Source organism: Enhydra lutris, unplaced genomic scaffold (genome assembly GCF_002288905.1).
Source record: "Enhydra lutris kenyoni isolate GAN:26980312 unplaced genomic scaffold, ASM228890v2 scaffoldscaffold4, whole genome shotgun sequence".
Lineage (NCBI taxonomy): Eukaryota > Metazoa > Chordata > Mammalia > Carnivora > Mustelidae > Enhydra > Enhydra lutris.
This window is the reverse complement of record NW_019154088.1, coordinates 37,412,182-37,437,411: the sequence shown is the minus strand read 5'-3', so window position 1 is coordinate 37,437,411 and position 25,230 is coordinate 37,412,182. Positions and strand designations below refer to the sequence as shown.

Below are 25,230 nucleotides of genomic sequence, written 5' to 3'. Positions count from 1 at the left end.
GGCAGGCACCCCCACCACAAATCTTAATGCGAAACTTACTGCATGTAAAGAGGGCAGATTCAAAAGTCACCAAATCATACTAACAAGCATTAAAATTTTAGCAATCATATGTAATAGCATTCTAATTACTCTAAAGGCATATAAGTATTCATCTATTAATCATATATATCAAAAGGAAAGTTTAAAGTAAATATGCTAACATTAAATGATCGTAATGTGCATATGTCTTTCCACAGAAATTTTTAAATCTATATCACAAGAAAACTGTTGACCTAGGCTTTAAGCCAATGCCAAGAACAGTTATTTAACAGATATTAATCTTGGAAACCATCTCTGGTAAAACTTGATCACAGTGATGATCTTTTAAAAGTTAACAGTTTTAATTTGCTACTTTTTAACATCTAAAACCATATCACACATATAACACTGAAATTCAAGATAAGTGTGGTTTTACATTTTTTTAAATAATATTATTTTTATTTCATATGAATATGGAGGAAACTGATAATCAGGCTTTACCACCACAAGCAAAAAACTCAGCACTAATTTTCCACAAGTCAGAAACAAAAGTAAAAGTTAAAAAAACAATCAAATTGGGCCTTTCTGTAATTGATTCAATTAACAGTACCATTCTGTATAAAAAGATATAGATAACCTACCTGTAAGCTCTTCTTTTGTCTTATCTACTTCAGATAATTGAATGTAAATTTGGTTTCTTTCTCCTTCTAGGGTTTTTAAAGAAGTCTTTAACTTCAGAGAATGGAAGAAAGAAAAAAACAAAACATTAATCAATTACACCGAAAAAGGAAAAACAAAAAATCTCAATATACCATCCCAACCTTTTGAAGTTCTTTTATCATTCTGATGAAATTGTCACCTAGAAAGCATTAACCAACAATGCAGCTTCCATCTTGAAAAGTTAACAGTCATTAGTAGTTGTAAATGTCAGAACAGAGACAGAGAAGATCAATAACTCATCCTTAAAAAGGTATTTTATTAAAATTAAAAAGATATTATATTTATTAATTATTAATTATTTATATAATAATTAATATTCATTTTTATTATATTATTATTAAAAAGGTATTCTATTAAAAAGCTATTTTCATTATATTTACTTTCAACACAGAAGTTTTAATTAAAGCAACCTTCAAATTACATTACCAAGCCTTCACAAAGTTCAGTAAAGATCAAGATACCACTAGTACAATGGAAAAGAGAAGGGATAAACCAGAAGAAAGTGAACCTAGCATTTACTTCTCAAATTAGGATATGGGGCAACAGGAATATAGGAAAATACTGCTATCAGAAGAAGAAGAATGCTCAAAGATAGAAACATGAGAGAAAATACACTAAATATTTTTAATATATTCCTTATCCAAAAACATTAGTGTAGACTTTAAAAATCTATATTATGATACATTCTAAAAATTAACAATATGAATTTCCAAACTTATTATAGAAAAGAAAGAAGCAATTGATAAAGAAATCCTGATCACCTCTGAAAATTTAGATTGCTTCTATGGTGGTAACTATAAAATAGGCTTTTAAAATAATTACTAAGGACATACAGATTTAACCCAAGTTCTATTTCCTTCTCTATATTCTTTATATTTATGCAGTAATGCAAACCTTAGCAGCATGAACCAACGTCTTCAAAGCTCCTTTTGGTTGATTATCTACAGTAAAAAACAAAACAAAACAAAAACAATAAATTGGGGAAACAGTGCCACTCCAAAACAGACATCCAAGTGATTTTATTAGTTCATGCAACTAGAGCCTTATAATCACCCTTCTTGCTACAAAAAAGAATTTGATATAAGGCAGGATAGCCTTGGACATGCTCCCAAGAAGCTAAATAATAAGGCACTGAAAGTACCACAATTTCATTTAACGAGGTTCTTCACTACTCACTCCAAGAACAAATTTATAATAAGGTCTCAACTATTCTTGAAATCTTTCAGCATACAAAATATAAGTGCAATTATACTCCAAATTAAAAGGACATTAAACAAATTTGCATTTTCTCATTACAAAAGGAATTGCTTCTTGTAAGATAAAGCAGAATAAAACAAAGCACATGTATTCACTTTTGGAACATAGTTTTCTTTCAGTGCATTAATGGTATCACCAAAGAAATCTCTAAAAAAAAAAAAATCATACCTTCTGCTCCTTAATATGTATTAATTATGCAGAGGGTAGAGGGAGAAAAAAAAGAGACAGGACACAAAGGTCAGAAGAGTTACCACTGGGAGAAATTAGTAAAAGAGAAACAAAACACTTCTGTACTCTTTTTGCAATTTCCAATGAATCTACAGTTATGTCAACAAAAAATTCTTTTTTCAAGTCAAAGAACTGGTTTGAAAATACAATGAGCATCTATAGTGAACCTAACTCCCGCTTGAGTTTCCAGACCATAACCAGCAGTGGTGATAACAATTTGTGATGGACAGGATTAAAGTACTGAGCCATCTAATTAAAACATACAAACAAAAACCAATATCCTAAGGTATTCGTCTACATAACACTCATTTTTTAAACTACCCACCCATTCATCTGATTACTTGACATGACAGGGAAAAACAGGCACTGAAATTATTATGATGCAATGTGAAAATATACAATATATAAAAAGAACATGGAGGAAAGAAGCTATAAGTCTGTCCGAGGAGTTTGGAGAAATATTTACTAAAAAGGCAGTATTCTAACCGAAGCTTAATAATAAGGGATGGCAAGAGAGGGACAGAGTATTAGAGATAGATGAAGAAGATGTGCCAAAGCAGAATTGCATGAAGAACATGGTACACACAAAGAACAAATAGTTAAGAAATGGGTAGAAGACATGAACAGACACTTATCCAAGAAGACATCCAAATGGCCAACAGACACATGAAAAAATGCTCAAAAATCACTCACCATCAGGGAAATACAAATCAAAACCACAATGAGATATACCACCTCATACTGGTCAGACAGTTAAAATTAACAAGTCAGGAAATGACAGATGTTGGCAAGAATGCGGAGAAAGGGGCTCCTGGGTGGCTCAGCGGGTTAAGCCTCTGCCTTCAGCTCAGGTCATGATCCCAGGGTCCTGGGGTCAAGCTCCGCATCAGGCTCTGTGCTCAGCAGGGAGCCTGCTTCCTCCTCTCTCTCTCTCTGCCTGCCTCTCTGACTACTTGTGATCTCTCTCTGTCAAATAAATAAATAAAATCTTTATAAAAAAAAAAAAAGAATGCAGAGAAAGGGGAACCATCTTACACTGTTCTTAGGAATGCAAACTGGTGTAGCCACTCTGGAAAACAGTATGAAGGCTCCTCAAAAAGTTGAAAATAGAGCTACCCTATAACCCAGCAATTGCACTAGTGGGTATTTACCCCAAAGATACAAATGTAGTGATCCAAAGGGACACCTGCACCCCAAAGTTTATAGCAGCAATGTCCACAATAACCAAACTATGGAAAGAGCCCAGATGTCCACTGACAGATGAATGGATAAAGATGTGGGGTGTGTGTGTATATATATATGTGAATATTACACAGCCATCAAAAAAATGCAATCTTGCCATTTGCAACAACATGGATGGAACTAGAGGGTATATAACACATGAAGCAAAATAAGTCAATCAGAGAATGACAATTATCGTATGACCTCACTCATGTGTGGAATTTAAGAAACAAAACAGAGGATCATAGGGGAAGTGAGGGAAAAATATAACAAGATGAAATCAGAGGAAGACAAACCATAAGAGACTCTTAATCATAGGAAACAAACTGAGGGTTGCTAGAAAGGAGAAGAGTGGAGGAATGGGGTATCTAGGTAGGGATGGACATTAGGAGGGCATGTGTTGTAACAAGCACTGTGTGTTATATAAATCTTATAAATCACTGAACTCTACCTCTGAAACCAATAATATATTTTATGTTAATTAATTGAATTTAAAGTAAAAAAAAAAAAAATCCTTGAAAGCCAAAAACAAAACAAAACAAAGACCATGGTGCACACAGGGAACTAAAAGAAAATACAAGAGACTCATGATTTTTAGCAAAAGAGGATGAATCACAACTTGACAATAGCATACCATTTTCTGATTCATTCATTTCCAAGTCCAAGTTATCATCATTTGCTATGTCTTCTCCCAGCACAGCAGTCCAATCTTTCATCTTTATCAGGCGCTCAGTCAGCGACTTGACATTTAATAAAAAAGGGAGAAAAGAGAAAGAGGGTAATATCTTTTGCTAACTGATTTATAACTTCTGAATGTGCAGTCACAGTTTAAAAGTCAATCTATATAGATAACAGTACATGAGCCATTATTCACCAGCTGATATTAAGATATGTAAATACCCTCAAAAACTTTAACATTTATTGACTACTAAACTCTACAAGTTATCATATGATCTCACTAATATGAGGAATTTGAGAACAAGACAGAGGATTATATGGGAAGGGAAGGAAAAATAAAATAAGACCAAACCAGAGAGGGACACAAACCATAAAAAACTCAATCTCAGGAAACAAACTAAGGGTTGCTGGAGTGGAGAAGGGGCTGGGAGGGATAAGGTGTCTGGGTGATGGACACTAGGGAGGGTATGTGCTATGGTGAGTGCTATAAATTGTGTAAGACTGATGAATCACCACCGACCTTTACCCCTGAAACAAATAATACATTATATGTTAATTAAAAAAAAAAAAACCTTACAAGTTAAAAACCAAAGCTGTTTATTCCTACTTTTTAATGGTCTATTTTTGCTAAATACATCACATGACTATAAGGTAACAAAACATTTTCTTATAGGACATTCTTCACATGCCACAAATTAGAATGGCCATTAAATGAATAAATTTTGTGTGAGGTCAACCAAATCTGCAAGTGAGACACATGATACATAAAAAGATCACAGATTTTACAGATCTGATTTTTTCAAGTTAATGACTACCTAAAAAGTTCAACTGAAATAAAGAAAAATATATATATAACAGAATCTGAATTGCTACATTACAGGCTTTCCAACAGTCCTTTTTGAATTTTCTCAAATAAAGATTTTCTAGCATCATACATAATAAAATGACTATACCATGTATTTCTGTGGAAGGACCCACCTAAAAACCCATTCTGGTTTATAATTTCCACCCTCCAATCTCTTCCCCCTTGAGTGTTCCAGGCACAAATAACATGGCTTACAGCTTTGACTGAACTTGAGATTAGCATCTCATTCTTGTTTTGTTTAGGAAAAATCCAAGTTCTTCAGTAGGGTAAGTTTAGGGAAAAAAATAAAACAATATACCAAATTATGCATACAACTCCTAAAGCTAGAATCTTCAAAACATTCTTAGTAACAACGTAAAGAGCATAAATATATAGGTTTCAAGATGGTAACCTCCACTTTAATGCATAGATTACAGAATGTTAGCTTTACATTTTATTACTGAATACTCACACCTGAGTATCTATTTGCAGCTTGAAAGCAGAAGATTTAAAAGAGCAGGCAAGAAAAAGAGCTACAATGAGGCAAACAAGGAGTAGGAAAAGGTGAACAAATACTACATAATATCAATTATTATATTCCTACCAGAGTCAAGTTTCAATTAGACTTATTTTTTGAAAACTATTCATTCTCCGTGAAAGTACATACACCAGCTAATCTAGGTATTACAGATATCCAGCCAGTACATATAATTTCATCTAATTTCTAAAATTTTTTCCAACTTCTTCTTAATAGAATTAGATATTATTAATATCTAATATATGATATATATTATAAAAGATATAATACATATTATTACATAATATATATGTTACAAATCTGTAAGTCTTCAAGGAGGATTTGGGAGCAAGAATGACAATACTGGTACAAATTAAAATGAATGCCAAAGAAGTACATGTACTCAAATTTGACCAAATAATTATAAAAGTGAAAGCTGCTAAGACAAAATTTTCAAATTTCAAAATTAGTACAAAATTCCAGCTGACTCACAGTCACTAAAACCAGCAGGGCCACTTACCTTAATCTGATTTTCTTTATCACACAGAACTTGTTCTGCATCTACATTGAAGTCTTCAAATGCTATTTTCTGTTTATTAAGTTCATTCACTTGTTCTTTCAATTCTTCAGCTTCTTGTAAAAGCTAAAGTTCAACCCCCCCCCAAAAAACAGCTCATTATTTCTCATACTTATGTGTAGAGGAATTTCTTTATATATTTAGATGTATCATTAATAGGTATTATACAACACAATATGTTGCTGAGAAGGGAAGTGGGGAAGAATGAAAGAAGGAAAGAAGGGAATAAAGGGCAGTCTCCTGATTTCAAAGAATTTTCAAGAAAGACAATGTAAAATAAGAAACATTTAAACTTAAACACTGTTCAACTGATTTACATTATAAATTTATAGCAAATGGGGCGCCTGGGTGGCTCAGTAGGTTAGGCCTCTGCCTTCGGCTCAGGTCATGATCCCAGGGGCCTGGGATCGAGTCCCGCATCGGGCTCTCTGCTCAGCGGGGAGCCTGCTTCTCCTCATCTCTCTCTGTCTCTCTGCCTACTTGTGATCTCTCTCTCTGTCAAATAAATAAATAAAATCTTTAAAAAAAAATTTATAGCAAATCAAAGGCTTTTTGGAACATGCACATATGTTAGATTTGGTCATTTCTTACCATCCCTTAAGTCCTATATTTTTTTTTAAAAATCATGTGCTGTTTTATAGTTAAGATAACTAAACTTCCAGAGATACCATTAATGTGGAAGAGATTAAATTCTGCAAAATCAATCTTTTTTACGTATATACTTTTACAGGAAATACTTTTTGAACATGACACAAAAGGTAAGTATAGTTATAAAACACAGATTTGACTATATAACACTTAGAAGCTTCACAAATCAAAAAGTAGCACAAAATCTAAACACAAACAAGTAACTAGAAAGGAATTTTTATAACATATGCAACAATGATTAATAACCTTAACATGCAAAAAGATCTTAGAAGTCAATAAAATAGGAAAAAAATGAATGAGCAAGCAATTCACAAAAGAAATGGCCCATATAAATATGAAAGTCCAAATTTATTAAATCTTTAAAACTTAATTCTATCAAACAGTAATTATTGGATTTCTCTGTAAAACCAAGGCTTCATTAGCATATTTCTTAGCACAAGAAAACAACTTTTTCTACACATGTATAACAGAATTAAGAGGACACGAACAGACTAAAAACAAAGGAGGATTGAAGACAAAATTTTGAATTTTTGATTAGGTGGACTCCAGTGAGTTACTAAAGAAACTGCATACCCAGGGGCGCCTGGATGGCTCAGTTCATTAGGTACCTGCCTTCAGCTCAGGTCATGATCCCAGAGTCCTGAGATGGAGCCCCACGTAGGTCTCCCTGCTCAACAGGGAGTCTACTTCTCCCTCACCATCTAATGCTCCCCCTGCTCACTCTCTCTAGCTCACTCCCTCTCTCAAATAAATAAATAAATAATCTTAAAAAAATATATAAGAAAAAAGAAAGAAATTGCATACCCAGCATGCAATCTTAAGAAGTTAGAGTAGGAGTGTTATTAGAACATGACATCAGTGAATATAGAACAGTTTATTTCAAAACGTTTGTGATTAAAAAGGAATTACATGAAAGCAAGTGGAAAGAGTAAGACAATCTAGGGTTGCCTGGGTGGCACAGTTGATTGAGCATCTGACTATTGATTTCTGCTTAGGTCATGAACTCCGTGTTGTGGACCAAACCTCGTGTCAGGCTCCACACTCAACGTGAAGTCTGCTTAAGTTTCTCTCTTCCTCTTCCTCTGCCCCTCCCAACCCCTCTCTCTCTAATAGATAAATAAATCTTTCAACAAAAAAGAAAAAAAGAAGACAACCTAGATGAAATTTTTTCAAGCTAGAAAAGGCCAGTTTTTATTACAACAGAGCAATTTTATACAAGGTTTACCACCACCTTCTCCTGTAATCTACTAAATTGAAAGTATACCTACTAAAAGACTTAGGAAAAGGAAAAAAAGCAGCAGCATAAACCCACAAGGAAAAAGAAAATAGGCAATGAGAAAAAAGTAATTCTAGAAGTGGAAAGTAGAGGGGCATCTGGATGGCCCAGCTGGTTGAGTGACTCTTGATTTCGGCTCCAGTCCTGATCTCAGGGTCTTGGGACTGAGTCCTATATCACGCTCCCCACTGGGCATGGAGCCTGCTTAAGATTTCTCCCTCTTCCCTCTACCCCTCCCTCCAACTCACTCTCTCTGGGGAAAAAAAAAAAAATGTAGAAAGAGAATGAAGTATAGTAAAAGATTAAGCAGACCAGGGGTGCCTGGGTGGCTCAGTGGGTTAAGTCTCTCCCTTTGGCTCAGGTCATGATCTCAGGGTCCTGGGATCAAGCCCACATCGGGCTCTCTGCTCAGCAGGGAGCCTGCTTCCCCCTCTCACTCTGCCTACTTGTGATCTCTCTGTCAAATAAATAAATAAAATACTAAAAAAAAAAAAAAAAGATTTAGCAGACCAGCAAAGCTGAAATTTACTCAGAAGATGGGAAAGTCCAAATGCAGGTTGATTTAATACAACACAAAATGCTCTTAATTTGGGGGCACTAATACTAGAGGTATAAGTGGGACTAAAAAGAGAAGAACTGCCTGAAAGTATGTACAAAAAAAGTTAGAAAGTCCCTCGTGTTCTCCCTGCACATATATAAATATACACACATACACACACATTCTTATTCTCCATTCATCCCTCCCTCCCACTCTCATCTTTCACATGCATGCACACATCCCCACACACATACTTACACATACATACACATCTGGCAAAAGCTTAGAAAGTTATTCTCTAGAGAGGTAGAATATGAAACTCTCAGACACATGCCCCAGGTGAAAGTGTGAGTAAAATACTGAAAACATACAAGTATTAAGTGAAAGATGACTTACTAAATAATGACAAACCAACAACCCTTACCTCTCTAAGCTGCTCATCTCACTGTTGGCAAATGGGCTTCTACCTCTCAAACAGGAATGAGGAGGTATCATCCCTATGGAAAATGGTCTTCAAATGCTAACAATTGGGGATCTTCCAATGAAACATCCTAGGCACATTACCCTACAGAAGAGACTCCCAATAACACACACAGAGCTTCCAATTAGACATGGAGAGTTTCACTATCAAATGAGCAGACTGCCATGAATCACCTAATACTTGACTTTAAAAAGAAACTCTTAGATAAAAGATACAACCAAAACAGAAACTAAAGGAAACAAGACAACTCAGGGAACTGAAAAACACTTCAAAAAGAAAAAATAAAATAAAATAAAGTATCAGCAAGATAAGAACATGGCTTGCATAAATTAAGAAGAGGCATAAGCAAAACAAAAAGAACCCTTAAAATTGAAAAATATACAAGAATAAGTCAATAAAACTTCCATATAAACAAAGAAATCAAAGAGGACATCTTCAAATAATTATTGTATAATCATATAAAAATCCCCAAAAAAAGCAAGAAGTAACTTCCCAGAACTCAATCAAGAGCAAGAGTTTCTAAACTAAGAGTATCCAACAAATGTATGAAAAAACACCACACATCATAATGACATTTTGGAGAAACAGAAACAATGAAAGATATTAAAAGCTTCCAGGGAGGAAAAGAGCAGATCACAAAGAAAGATCCAGTAATCCAAATAGTATGTGACTTCTCAAAAGCAGTACTGGAAAATGAACACAATAGATCAATAATGTCAAAATTTCAAGAAAAAAAAATATTTCAACTCAGAAGATATCCAACCAAAATGAAGATGTTCTCAAGAAGATGTAAATTTTTGGGATGCGCGGGTGGCTCAGTGGGTTAAAGCCTCTGCCTTCGGCTCACGTCATGATCCCAGGGTCCTGGGATCGAGCCCTGCATCGGGGGGGTCTCTGCTCAGCAGGGAGCCTGCTTCTCCCTCTCTCTCTGCCTGTCTCTCTGCCTATTTGTGATCTGTGTCTGTCAAATGAATAAATAAAATCTTAAAAAAAAGATGTAAATTCTTAAAAAGTTAGCATCTACATCTCTTTCTCAAGAAGCTTACCGAGAGAATTAACCACAAAAGAGCACATCTTAGAAAGAGAAAATAAAAGATACAACACAGAAGAAAGACAATGGGAGAGAAGTGAAATCTCGGGACAGCAGAAGCATTAACAGACCTAGAAAACAAATTCCTATCAAACCAGGAGGATGGAAGACCCCAGGAAGGATTGCTTCAAGAAAAAAATATAAAATCAGTATATTAACAAAGCATTTGAATGCATAAATAAGATATTCAGCATCTCCAGAAGACAGATATACAGACAAGTATATAGGAAACAAAACAGTTACCCTAGAGCAAAGAAAATGTTGGGTAAAACAGAACATTTAGAGCACATTATGTGGCTCAGTTGTAACATTTTTTTAAAAAACTGCAAATAATGTAATCAATGAAAAATTTTCTCATGGAAAAATTCTCCTGTACAAAAATTTGGTATTTGGGTGTGTGAGAGTATCTATCTATCTATCTATCTATCTATATAGATATAAAGAAGGAAAAGATTAAAGCTAAATCCTCATTTGATCTACCACCAGAACTGCTTCTATCTTTAGGCCCCAGACCCATAGCTTCAATAATTCTCTTCCTTCCTTCAGTCTGGCTTTAAAGAGTTGGTACTAAATGCTATTTGCTGTGATTATTAAAATTTGCCCTGGATTACTTTAACTACTGGAGGAACAAGGTGCCAGGAGTATACAATTTGCACCCTATATAAAAGAGACACCAAAGGATATATGGGAGATAGTCCTGCTCTCCTGCTTCCCAGGAAAAGGCTAATCTTGCCCCTAGCATGGGTCAGTCATGAGTATGCCCAGAACATTTATAATTATATATTCACCGTTTAAAAGTCCCTATAGAGTACAAACCTGTTTCTGGCTTTCCTGAAGTTGGGAATTTTCACTCAAAGCATCTTTTAGAGCTATCTTAAGTCGTTCTTCATTCATTTGAAATACTCTGAAGGTTGTTTTGGCCTAAGTAAAACACAATACATTAAGCTTATAAGAATTTACGTATTTATTTTTTATTTATTTTAATTTATTAATTAAATTGTAAATTTATTTAAATTTAAATTTATTTAAATTTAAAATTAATTTATTAACTTATTTAATACAATAGTTCTTTTTTACACATACTCCCTAAAACATGGAATTAAAGTAAAAAACACACCAATATTAATAGGAAAAGCAGTGTGGGGTAGCAAAAAAAAGTCCAGTCTAGAATCAGGGTCCAGACGTGGCTCTGCCATGAACTTGTCATGTGGCCTTGGATAAAGGATTTAACCACTTATAATCTTTTATGTACTGTGTAGCAAATTTTGTTAACTTTTTATTATCTGCCTCTCTTTCTAGAATTTAAACTATATGAGAGCTTTCCTGTATATTTTGTCTACTAAAATTAAGTGCCAAGCACCTTCCAACAATGACCAGTACATAGCAAGAATTCAGTAAGTATCTGTCCAATAAAAAAATGAACCTTCCTGAAGTATCTTCTACAAGGGAACTATATCTAAGACCCCAATATCTCAAATTCTAGTATTACATCTTCTTCTTTAAACATAAAACAATAAAATTAAAATGATTTTCAAAAGCAACAGACCTTCTAGGCTAATTCAACTTACTTCAGCCACTTGTGATTTAAGAGAATTTGATTCATCTTCTAGGGACTGTATCCTTTGTGAAATATCCACCATCTGGAAAGACAACCAACCAATAAATGACTATTCACTAAAATCTCTCTAGCTTCTAAGACACCACATACCTTAGCTACATTGTTAACTTAAATACATCTACTCAAAAAAAAAAAAAAAAAAAAAAATGAGGACTCTAAGAAAACTTGTCAGCCATATGCTTAGAGATTTTATATGAAAGTTAGACGGCAATAGTATTTCATCTCATCTTTAATATTTCATGATGTTTAAGCTATATAAGCTCAAGATTAAGTTCACTGACATATCTTACTAAATAATCACACACATCTAGATCTTCCTTATAACAGATTTTAAAATAAATGACAAAGCAAAGTTCAAATGTTCTCAAAATACCTTTTGAGTATAATAAAAAAAATCTACCATGTATGTAGATGTCAACTTTATTTATGTGAGCTACTTCATAGTGCATATAGAAAATCTCTCTAAATGTGCAAGATACTTAACATGGTAATGGTAACTCCTAACATATACAAAAAAAAAAAAAAAAAGCTAGTGGATCTTGAAAATTTTACTTTCTACTTACAGCCTTCTGTATTTTTTGGATTTTTTTAGAATGCATACAATACCTTAACTGATACCATTTTTTTTTTAATTTTTAAGTAGGCTCCATGCCCAGCACAGAGTCCAACACAAGGCTTGAACACATGACTCTGAGATCTCTACCAGAGCTGAGATCTGAGATCAAGAGTCAGATACCAGGTACCCCAATACGTATTAATTTCTTAAAATTCAGTAACCTTCCTTTTCCTACAGTCTCATTTAACAAAAACCTTACCAATTCATCTTGTTCAGAATGTTTAGATTTCTCTTTTTCTAACTGGTTTTCCAGAAAAAGTATTTCATCCTCAAGTTCAGATTTAGTCTGGTTCAGAGTTTCATAGACCGTCTAAAAAAGGAAGTCAACTTTATAAGACAAGAATAGGACTTCTGGATTATGATAAATCAGACAAGTATAATCAAACACATGTGTTATAAATCAAATAAATTTAGTTTACATATTTGTACATTTTTATACCATTTAAATAACAGCAATGCTAGCAGGGGTCAGCAAACTTTTTTCTACAAAGAGCCAGAGAGTAAATATTTTAGGCTTTTAGGCCATGTAGTCTCTGTCCCAATATGCCTATGTAGTAAGAATGCAAAGACATGTAAATGAACGAGTTTGGCTGTGTTCCAATAAAATTTTATTTACAAAAACAGGTGGACAAACCAAACAATTTGGTTAAAAATGGGCAGACGACCTGAACAGACATTTCTCCAAAGAAGACATACAGATGGCCAAGAGACACATGAAAAAATCCTCAACATCATTCATCAAGGAAATGCAATTCAAAACCACAATAAGGTGTCATCTCACACCTGTCAAAATAGCTAAAATCAAAAAGACAAGAGATAACAAGTGTTGGCAAGGATGTGGAGAAAAAGGAACTGTTGTTCATTGTTGCTGGGAATATAAACTGGTACAGCCACTGTGGAAAGCAGTAGAAATAATATATGATTCAATCATTCCACTACTTTTTATTCAAAAAAAAACAAACACTAATCCAAAAAGATATATATATATATCTATGTTTATTGAAGCATTATTTACAATAGCAAAAATAGGGAAGAAACATAACTGTTCAACAATGGATGAATGGATAAAGAAGAGGTGGTATATATACACAATGGAATATTACATAGCCATAAAAAATGATGTGGTTTTTTTTTTTTTTTTGCCACTTGTGACAGTGTGGATGGACCTAGATGGTATTTGCTAAGTGAAATAAGTCAGACTGAGAAAGATAAATGTCAAATGATTGCACTTATATGTGTAAACTAAAAAAAAAACAAAAAACAAACAAAAAGCAGAATCAGACCTATAAATTTAGAGAATAAACTGATGGTTGCCACAGGAAAGACGGTGAGGGGCATGGGCAAAATGAGGGGTGAATGGGAGATCAGGCTTCCAATTAATGGAATGAATTAAGTCATGGGAATAAGAGGTACAGCATAGAAAATACGGTCAATGAGACTGTAATAGCATTGTATGTTGACAGATGGTAGCTATACTTGTGGTGAGCATAGCATAAAGTATAGAGATGTTCAATCACTATGCTGTATACATGAAACTAATCTAACATTTGTATCAACTATAGTAAAAAACAAAACAAAAAAACAGGCGGAGAGTCCAGAATATAGTTTGCCGGGGCACCTGGGTGGCTCAGTGGGTTAAGCCTCTGCTTCAGCTCAGGTCATGATCTCAAGGTCTTGGGATAGAGCCCTGCATCAGGGTCTCTGCTCAGCGGGGAGCCTGATTCCCCCCTCCCTCTGTCTCTCTGCCTACTTGTGATCTCTGTCAAATAAATAAATAAAGTCTTAAAAAAAAAAAAGAATATAGTTTGCCAACCTCTGCTCTAGAGCATTATAAAGGAAAAAAATGAGAAATAAGTCTGATTCAGTAAGATTAAAGACATAATAAAAAATAAACTCAAAAAATAATCAAGACTGCTTCATAATAATGTTCTGCATTGAATTATTTTCTGGGACCTTTTTAATTTTAAAGATTTTATTCATTCATTGGACAGAGAGAACAGTGAGAGCAGGAACACAAGCAGAGGGAGTGGGAAAGGGAGAAGCAGGCTTCCTGCTGAGCAGGGAGTCCAACACAGGGCTTGATCCAAGGAACCTGGGATCATGACCTGACCCAAAGGCAGCTGCTTAACAACTGAGCCACCCAGGCGTCCCTGGACCTTTTTCATTTTAAATGATTAGTTACTGAATCATTCCAATTGGATTTTAAATACTGTAATAAACATACCTCTGATATTTGTGATCCTTCAACAAACTTGTTAAAAAAAATAAACCAAAAGATTCAAAGAATTTAACAGAGACCAAAATAAAAAAGAACAAGTACATATTGTATTACAGTGGTTAAAAAACTTGTTTATATGTATTTTCCAACTTTGGTTATTTGATTATTTGAATTCCCTGACTTGAATCAAAATTACAGTACTGTTTAGATTTTATCTACTGATTCAACCATCAAATTTTTAAATTATATCATATATACTTTATATTATATCTACCAAGCTTAAAAATAAAAATCACAAGTTTTTTAAAATTATAAAAATAGGAGAAAAAGTTCTAAAATGTTCATTTAAATTTTCCTGCTAGATAATGTAAATTCAATGCCTTAAGAATAAATTGGTGTGCTTTATTTTATCCACAATACTACCAAACTTGAATAAATGCCTTTTCTGTCCAGTTTTTGCTTTTCTGTTACTAGGCTAAATGCTTTATGTGATTCTTTTTTTTTTTAATCAAACTAAGAAGTTACTGCTGGAAGAGGAGATAAAACAGAAGATCAGTAAATAAAACAATTTCAACAAGTTCTTGAGGATATTATAGGTAACAAATGAAGAAAGAAAAGATTAAGAAATTTACTCCATTTGGAATTCAATTTATAACTTCTTTTGGGCTCTATGAGGAAATTTTGAGACATAATCTATAGCTTTTTTTAAAATTTCTATTTTAATTCCAGTTAGTTAATATCCAGTGTTATAATAATAGACTTTCTGATGGTTACAGACATCAGTGATTGATAACAGCCGAGCTGGACTGTCTGAACACATATACCAAAAGTACAAATCCATTGTTTTCTACTTTAGTATTAGTATGCTTCTGACAATACTTCCATCTCTAAATAATAACAAATAGCATTTACTCTAATCTATTGTAGCTTAGCTAAATGACAAATTTTTATTATTTCCCTTCTTATTACTAGCCAAATCATACCTGGCTCAAGAGAGCTAACTATAAGTTATCTCTTCCAAACCCTACATTCAGTGACATCATGTTGGTACCTTGAAATTGGAAGCATTTACAAAACAGAACCAAGCAAATGCTACAAACAAGGACTCCTGCTTTTCAGAGAGCCAGCTATTAAACCTTTACCAGCACATCACTGCTTACAACATAAATCTTTGGTCTAATACTAGTCAGCTCCTAATACAATGGGGATGAAGTAAAGGCACGTACTGCCACAATTTACATAATTTATTCCTGCCAACTATTCCTAAATTTATGAAAATGAATCTTTCTATTTTTTCCTTTCTAGAGCAAAAGGAATCAAAAAAAGGAATGGTTACTTAATACATTTCATTCCCAAGAATGAAAAATAAAGAGCTTCTATAAGGCCCTAGGTTCCAGCAAACTGAATATGCCTCGCTCAAAACAAGTTAGCAAGCAAAGTTCAAATTTTTAAAAATATTTTATGTTACCTAATGTTCCATTTCCTATAATTAACTTTTTCTTTAAGTTTTAACATCTAGAAATGCTCTTTCACATTTCTTTTAAAATAATTTTGAGGAGATACATTTTCCTTAAAGTTTATGATATCTAGTAAAAATCTTAACCCCAGCTTAACCTATAATTATAGGTACTGTTTTTACCTCCAAACTTTGTGCTTCTGTTGACTCCTTCTCAAAACTGGCATCCTTCAAAGACGATTCTAAGCCTTCACACTGAAAGAAAGCAACACTGTAAGGAAAAACTCTACAAATTTTATTCTAAATTTATCTGGAGAGGTGTCTAAGATGCAGACAAAATCCACTTCCACATGTATGCTTAATTTACTTTGATTTACTTAGCTTTAAGTGCTTCAGATATGAACACTATAATAGAGCCAGGGCAGCTAACATACCACAATACCCTAACCTGAGTAACAAATGACAGAACTTCACCTTTAAGACTAAGAAAACTGTCCCAAATCTACCTATTCATTAAAGAGAAATTAATATAAACTGGTCACCAGAACTTTTCACTTGTAATTCAAATCATAGAACAAATATAGCAAGCAGGCAATATAAAATCTTTAAACATGCAAAACAAAGAAAATGAAACATACAATGCTATAAGATTTGGCAAAATACACTTATTTCAATGCTTTTTTTTTTTTTTTTTTTAAGTGATTAAATGGAAAACTAGGCTATTTGGAAAAAGCTTCTCGCCAGATCAAGAAGAGATGGACGGGGCGCCTGGGTGGCTCAGCTGGTTAGGTGTCTGCCTTCAACTTAGGACACAATCCCAGGGTCCTAGGTTTGAACCCCACATCAGGCTCCCAGCTCAGTGGGAGGCCTGCTTCTCCCCCCCTCAGACTCCCCTTGCTTGTGTTCCCTCTCTTGCTGTCTCTCTGGGTCAAATAAATAAATAAAATCTAAAAAAAAGAAGAAGAAGAAGAAGAGATGGATAAAAACACACAGAAAAATAGGATATGTCAGAAGACTTCAGACAGCTATCCACAGAATGAGATAGAAGAGGGAATTCTTAGAGAAGCAAGCCTAGCATTTGACATTTCCTTCTCCCTGCCCAAAAGCAGAGGATGATAGGCCAAGAAACTGAGCAGAAACTAATACCAACCCACACAGCCTACCTTATAAGAAAGTCTAAACCAGAAACAGATCGATCCCTTGAAGTAAGGCCAAAGTTCCAAACATTTTAATCTGTACTCAAAGTAATCTATGATTTCTGATGTCTCAACCTAGCTGCCTATGAGAAGCAACAGTAAACCCTCAAGGAGAAAGATAACATCACTCACAGCTTCAAATTTTTCTCTTATATTACCTGGCACTGATGAACACAAAATCTGACTAAGAACCAAGAAAAAAATGAGCAGGAGAAACAGATTCTTGAAGAATACAAATAACAGGAATTTTCAGTCAGGGGCATCTGGGTGGCACAGCTGGTTAAGCTCCCCAGCTCTTAAATACGGCTCAGGTCATGATCTCAGAGTTGTAAGATCGAGCTCTGCCTTGGGTTCTACATTTAGCACAAAGTCTGCTTAAGATTCTTTCTCCCTCTCCCTTTGCCCCTCCCCACTATTCTCACTCTCTCTCCCTCTCAAATAAATAAATTTAAAACAAAAAAAGAATTTTCAATAAGACATTAAAATAAGGGTTAATATGGGACGCCTGGGTGACTCAGTCAGTTATGTGGCTGCCTTCAGCTCAGGTCATGATGCCAGGGTCCTGGGATTGAGTCCCACCTCCGGCTCCTTGCCAAACATGGAACCTGCTTCTCTCTCTCCCCCTGCTGCTCCCCCTGCTTGTGCTCTCGCTCTCTGACAAATAAATAAAATCTTAAAAAAGGAAAAAAAAATTGCCAACTTAGCATTCAAAAAACAGCATTACACAAAATGTACATTATATATTATCAGACAAACAAAAACTGAGAGAATTTATCAATAGTATACTCCACAAAAGGAAAGATTAGGATGGGGCACCTGGGTGGCTCAGTTGGTTAAAGCCTTTGCCTTAGCTCAAGCCATTACTGGGATTCAGCCCCACGTAGGGCTCCCTGCTCAGCAGGGCAATCTGCTTCTCCCACTTTCTCTCTCTCTGTCCCTGTTCTCTCTCTTACTCTCACTCACTCTCTCTCTCTCCTTTTTTTAAAAGGAAACACTAGTGTATTCTTCAGAAGTAAGGAAAATCATCCTAGAAGGAAGCTGAAAATGAAGGAAAGAATAAATAGCAATAAAAATAATAAACATATGGGTAAATCCAAACAAATGGTCATGATTTCAAATAGTAATAAAATGACTTGGAGGTTTAAACAAATATAAAATTAAAATATAGTGCAATAGCACTTGCACAAAAAGGAACAGTGGAATTACAGTATTCTAAGATCTTTTCATCATCCAGTAAGTAGTAACAGCATTCACTTATATTAGATTTTAGTAAGTTAAGGGTAGATGTTGTAATTTCTAAGATAATCATTAAAAGAATATAAGATAATCCATAAGTAACAAACCCACTGATATAGAAAATATTGAAGTAATAAAAAATAAACTATTTTAATTAAAAAATGACAGGGGAGAAAAAAGAACATGGAATAGGTATCAAATAGAAATAGTTAAGATGATAGATTTAAGCCCTAATAAATTAGAAGTTACATGGAATGCAAATAAAGTAATAGTCCATTAAATACAAAGATTTTTTAGACTAATTTAAAAAAGCAAAATCCAACTGTACACTATTTCTAAAAGAGACAACAGAAATATAAGTACATAAAAAGGTTAAAAGTAGACTAATGGGAAAAGATCTACCATGCAAATACTTACCAAATAGCTACACTAATATCAGACAAAATCAAAAATTCCTAAAGATAAAACAGGGGTATTTCATAATGATAAAAGTCTCAATCTAACCAGGAAGATAAAACAATTCCAAATCTGTATCCACCTAACATACCCTCAATATACACAAAATTGACAAAATTAAGAGAAAAATGCATAATCATAATGGGAAACATACTTTGCTCATTAACCAATAGATAATATGAATTTAAAAAGTAACAAAAACTTAATTTTTATATTTATATACCAGTAACTAGGGTAAATAAAAGTGGTATTACATCACAAGGGTAATGAATGTATGTATTTCTGTCATACATGGAACACTTACCAAAATCAATCTTATACCAAGTCATAAATTAGGTCTCAACAAAGAACAAAGGACTGAAATCATAGACCATATACTCTGAATTAAATAGAATTAGGTAAAATTAAGCTAAAAATTAATTAAAAAGAAATTTTAAGAAATCTCTATTAGGAAATTAATAAGTACCCTACCAAATAACTAGTGTTTCCAAGAAGACAGCACAACAAAAATTTTAAAATATTTAATACTGAATGATCAAGAAAGCATGACATACCCAAACTGATGAGATGCTTTAATGAAAGCCAAAGTAAATTATAGCTTTAATGCAGAAAGTGTAAAGGAAGTATAAAGTAAAACTCAATGATTTAAATACACATCCCAAAAAGTGAACAAAAAAGAAGAGTAAAATAAAGCAAAGTGGAAAAAAAGAAGTAATAAAGAAATGAAATATAAAACAAAGTAAAAAGAATCAACAAAACCAAAAGATTGTTCTTGAAAGGCATTAAAAAGGGGCAACTGCGTGGCTCATTCAGTTAAGCATCTGCCTTCAGCTCAGGTCATGATTCCTGGGTCCTGGGATTAGAGCCTCATGTAGGTTTCCCTGCTCAGCAGGGAATCTGCTTCTCCCCTCTCTCTGTCCCTCCCCGGCTTGTGCACACGTGCACACTCTCTTTCTCTCTCTCAAATAAATAAATAAAATCTCTAGAGCACCAAATAAATAAATAAAATCTCTAGGGCACCTGTGTGGCTCAGAGAGTTAAGCCTCTGCCTTCAGCTCAGGTCATGATTCCTGGGTCCTGGGAGGAGAGCCTCATGTAGGTTTCCCTGCTCAGCAGGGAATCTGCTTCTCCCCTCTCTCTGTCCCTCCCCGGCTTGTGCACATGTGCACACTCTCTTTCTCTCTCTCAAATAAATAAATAAAATCTCTAGGGCACCTGTGTGGCTCAGACAGTTAAGCCTCTGCCTTGGGCTCAGGTCATAATACCAGAATCCTGGGATAGAGTCCCATATCAGGATCCCTGCTCAGCGGTGAGTCTGCTTCTCTGCCCCTCCCCTGACTGGTGCTTTCTTTCTTGCTCATTCTTTCCCTCTCTCTCAAATAAATAAATAAAATATTTAAATAAATAAATAAATAAAACATTTAAATAAATAAATAAAGGCACTAAAACATTGATAAAACACTGCCAAGGCTGATAAAGGATAAAAAAGAGAAGTACAACCAACCAATTATCAGGAATAAAAAGGTAGATACCTTACTAAAGGTCCCATAAATGTTTAGAAAATAATAGGAGAATAAACACTACTCCAACAATGATCAAATAAAAGATAAAATTTTAAAAACTCATTTGTAATAGCATCAAAAAGAATAAAATATGTAGGAATAAATTTAACCAAAAAAAATGGTAGGCCTTGTACTCTTTTTTGTTTGGGGATTTTATTTTTATTTTTTTTTTAAAAGATTTTATTTATTTATTTGACAGAGATCACAAGTAGGCAGAGAGGCAGGCAGAGAGAGAGTGGGAAGCAGGCTCCCTGCTGAGCAGAGAGCAGAGCCTCATGTAGGTTTCCCTGCTCAGCAGGGAATCTGCTTCTCCCCTCTCTCTGTCCCTCCCCGGCTTGTGCACATGTGCACACTCTCTTTCTCTCTCTCAAATAAATAAATAAAATCTCTAGAGCACCAAATAAATAAATAAAATCTCTAGGGCACCTGTGTGGCTCAGAGAGTTAAGCCTCTGCCTTCAGCTCAGGTCATGATTCCTGGGTCCTGGGAGGAGAGCCTCATGTAGGTTTCCCTGCTCAGCAGGGAATCTGCTTCTCCCCTCTCTCTGTCCCTCCCCGGCTTGTGCACACGTGCACACTCTCTTTCTCTCTCTCAAATAAATAAATAAAATCTCTAGGGCACCTGTGTGGCTCAGACAGTTAAGCCTCTGCCTTGGGCTCAGGTCATAATACCAGAATCCTGGGATAGAGTCCCATATCAGGATCCCTGCTCAGCGGTGAGTCTGCTTCTCTGCCCCTCCCCTGACTGGTGCTTTCTTTCTTGCTCATTCTTTCCCTCTCTCTCAAATAAATAAATAAAATATTTAAATAAATAAATAAATAAAACATTTAAATAAATAAATAAAGGCACTAAAACATTGATAAAACACTGCCAAGGCTGATAAAGGATAAAAAAGAGAAGTACAACCAACCAATTATCAGGAATAAAAAGGTAGATACCTTACTAAAGGTCCCATAAATGTTTAGAAAATAATAGGAGAATAAACACTACTCCAACAATGATCAAATAAAAGATAAAATTTTAAAAACTCATTTGTAATAGCATCAAAAAGAATAAAATATGTAGGAATAAATTTAACCAAAAAAAATGGTAGGCCTTGTACTCTTTTTTGTTTGGGGATTTTATTTTTATTTTTTTTTTAAAAGATTTTATTTATTTATTTGACAGAGATCACAAGTAGGCAGAGAGGCAGGCAGAGAGAGAGTGGGAAGCAGGCTCCCTGCTGAGCAGAGAGCCTGATGCGGGGCTCGATCCCAGGACCCTGGTATCATGACCTGAGCCCAAGGCAGAGGCTTAACCCACTGAGCCACCCAGGTGCCCCTAGGAGTAATCTCTACATTGAGTGTGGGGTTCGAACTTACAACGCTGACATCACGAGTAGCATGTTCTACCAACTGACCAAACCAAATGCCCCAAACCTTATACTCTAAAAACTACAAAACATTACTGAAATAGAGAAGACCCAACTAAATGGAAAGACATCTCCTATTCATAGATCAGAGACTTAATATTGTTCAGACAGCAATACACCCCGAAATGATCTACAGATTCAACATAAACCCTATCAAAATTGCAGCTAATCTGGGGTGCCTGCCTGGCTTAGTCAGTGGAACATGTGATTCTTGATCTCAGGGTCATGGGTTCAAGCCCCATGTTGGATGCAGAGATTACTTAAAAGTAAACATTTTTAAAAATTAAGATTTATTTATTTTGGTGGGGGAGGGAGAGCAGAGGGAGAAAGAGTCCCAAGCCAACTCTGAGCTCAGTGTGGAGCCCGATGCAGGGCTCGATCCTACAAACCTCAGATCACGACCTAAGCTGAAATCAAGAGTCAGACACTCAACCAACTGTATCACCTAGGCATCCCAAAAATAAAATCTTAAAAAAAAAAAAAAAAAAAGGGACGCCTGGGTGGCTCAGTTGGTTAAGCAGCTGCCTTCGGCTCAGGTCATGATCCCAGCGTCCTGGGATCGAGTCCCACATCGGGCTCCTTGCTCATCAGGGAGCCTGCTTCTCCCTCTGCCTCTGCCTGCCATTCTGTCTGCCTGTGCTTGCTCTCTCTCCCTCTCTCTCTCTGACAAATAAATAAATAAAATCTTTAAAAAAAAAAAAAAAGTTAAAAAAAAAAAAAAAGAATTCCAGTTAATCTGTTTGCAGAAATTGCAAGCTGATCCCAAAATTCACAGAAAATACAAAGGACCCAGAATAATCAAAATGATCTTGAAATAAAGGAACAAAGTTAAAGGACTCACATTTCCCATCAAAAAGCTAACACTGATCAAGACAGTTTGGAACTGGCATAAAGACAAACATAACAGCTAAGTTGAGAATCCAAAAATGTACCCTCACAATTACAGTCAACTGATTTTCAATAAAGATGCTACAACAATTCAATGGGGGAAAGAACAAACCTTTCAACAAACATTGCTAGGAAAAACTGGATATCCACATGCCAAAGAATGAAGTTGGACCCACCCTTACCTTACATAATTTATAAAAAATTAATTCAAAACAGATCAAAGACCTAAACATAAAAATCTAATCCCATAAAACTTTTAAGAAGAAAATACAAGTGTAAATCTTTGGGAGCTTGTTTTAAGCCACCGTTTCTTAGATACGACACCAAAAGTGTAAACAACAACAAAAAAATGTAGATAAACTGAGCATTATTAAAATTAAAAACTTTCAGAGGCGCTTAGGTGGCTCAATCAATTAAATGTCTTCCTTTTCGTTCAGGTCATGATCTCAGGGTCCTGGGATAGAGCCCCACATCAACATCCCTGCTCAGTGGGAAGTCTGTTTCTCCCTCTCCCTCTGCCTCTCCCCACTGCTAGTGCTCCCTGTCAAATAAATAAATAAAATCTTTTAAAAAGAAAATTAAGGGGCGCCTGAGTGGCTCAGTCCTTAAGAGTCTGCCTTCGGCTCAGGTCATGATCCCAGGGTCCTGGGATTGAGCCCCACATTGGGCTCCCTGCTGAGCGGGAAGCCTGCTTCTCCCTCTTCCATTCCCCCTCTCTCACTGTGTCTCTCTCTGTCAAATGAATAAATAAAAATCTTTAAAAAAAAAAGAAAAAAAAAAGAAAGAAATAAAGAAAGAAAATTAAAAACTTTAATGCCTCAAAGATACTACCGAGAAAGTGAGGAGAAAGCCCACAGAAATGAAAGAAAATACTGGCAAATCAGATATTTAGAAGCTTGTATGTACAATATACAAAGTTACAACTCAATAATAAAAAGGGCGCCTGGGTGGCTCGGTTGGTTGAGCGACTGCCTTTGGCTCAGGTCATGATCCCGGAATCCCGGGATAGAGTTCCACATCCGGCTCCCAGCTCCACGGGAAGTTGCTTCTCCCTCTGACCTCCCCTCTCATGCTCTCTCTCACTCTCTCTCTCTCAAATGGATAAAAAAAATCTTTTTCAAAAAATAAAATAATAAAAAGACAAATAACCCAATTTAAAAATAGGCAAAGGAAGTGAGGAGAGATTTCTCAGGAGAAGATAAATAAATGGCCAATGGGCACATGAAAAGATAAATATTCAGGGCACCCGGGTGGCTCAGTTGTTAAACGTCTGCCTTCGGCTCAGGCCAGCTCAGGCCATGATCCCAGGATCCTGGGATCACGCCTTGCGTGGGGCTCCCTGCTCAGCGGGAAGCCTGTTTCTCTCTCTCCCGCTCCCCCCTTCTTGTGCTCCCTTTCTCGCCATGCCACTCTCTGTCCAATAAATAAAAAAAATCTTTTTAAAAACTAAATATATAGATGAACTGTTTTCCCCAAAATATATAGTTCCAGAACCTCAGAATGTGACTGTATTTGGAGACACGCCCTTTAAAGAGGTGGTTAAATTAAAATAAAGTCTTTATGGTGAGCCCTAATCTAATCAGACTGCTGTCCCTATTAGAAGAGGAAACACTGAGTGCCTGGGTGACTCAGTTTGTTAAGCCTCTAACTTCCGCCCAGGTCATGATCCCAGGGTCCTGGGATAGAGCCCCACATTGGGCTCCCTGCTCAGGGGGAGCATGCTTCTCCCTCTCCCTCTGCCCACTGCTCCCTCTGCTTGTGTTCTCTCTCTCTGCATCAAATAAATACATAAAACTAAAAAAAAAAAGGAGGAAATATAGACACTCAGACACACACAAATGAACACCTGCACAGAGGTAAGACCACGTGAGATAAGGGGAAGAAGGTAATTACATGCAGGCTAAGGAGAGGAGCCTCATAAGAAACCAAACCTCCCAACATTTTGATCTTAGACTATTAGCCTCCAGAACTGTGAAAAAATTAATTTCTGTTGGTAAGACAGCTGGTCTGTGGCATTTTGTTATGGCAGTCCTAGCAAACTTATACGAAGACTAAATAAGAAAAGTAAAACAAAGTTTCTAAAAGTAGCACAAAAGAATATCTTCGTATCCTTGAGTAGTCAAAAATTCTTAAATAAGAAACAAAAAAAGCAGTCATCATAAAGACAAGATGGATAAATTAGACGAGGTTAAATTTAAGAATTTCTGCTTACCATTTGAAATAAAAAGGTAAACCACACAGTGGAGGAAAATATTTGCAGTACATATATCTGACAAAGGGTTCATGTTCAAATATAGAAAATATTCTACAGGGACGCCTGGGTGGCTCAGTTGGTTAAGCAGCTGCCTTCGGCTCAGGTCATGATCCCAGCGTCCTGGGATCGAGTCCCACATCGGGCTCCTTGCTCATCAGGGAGCCTGCTTCTCCCTCTGTCTCTGCCTGCCATTCTGTCTGCCTGTGCTTGCTCTCTCTCCCACTCT

The 25,230-nt window shown here is 35.5% G+C and overlaps 1 protein-coding gene across 11 annotated transcripts in view; it reads right to left on the bottom strand.

Annotated features, from left to right (window-relative positions):
- LOC111158273 (melanoma inhibitory activity 2) overlaps positions 1-25,230 on the bottom strand; it is an 84,359-nt gene that overhangs the window by 30,444 nt on the left and 28,685 nt on the right. For 5 of the 11 annotated variants that reach the window (XM_022520210.1, XM_022520243.1, XM_022520281.1 and 2 more), the window contains 8 exons: positions 16,185-16,256; positions 12,527-12,637; positions 11,662-11,733; positions 10,910-11,014; positions 6,004-6,126; positions 4,072-4,184; positions 1,633-1,684; positions 660-750 (listed from right to left, as the gene is read on the bottom strand). In XM_022520210.1, coding sequence (XP_022375918.1) covers positions 660-750; positions 1,633-1,684; positions 4,072-4,184; positions 6,004-6,126; positions 10,910-11,014; positions 11,662-11,733; positions 12,527-12,637; positions 16,185-16,256 — 739 coding nt within the window. Of the gene's footprint in view, positions 1-659; positions 751-1,632; positions 1,685-2,163; positions 2,173-4,071; positions 4,185-6,003; positions 6,127-10,909; positions 11,015-11,661; positions 11,734-12,526; positions 12,638-14,551; positions 14,579-16,175; positions 16,257-25,230 lie in introns of all 11 variants that reach the window. The other 6 variants (XM_022520233.1, XM_022520271.1, XM_022520253.1 and 3 more) reach the window with 4 other exon arrangements.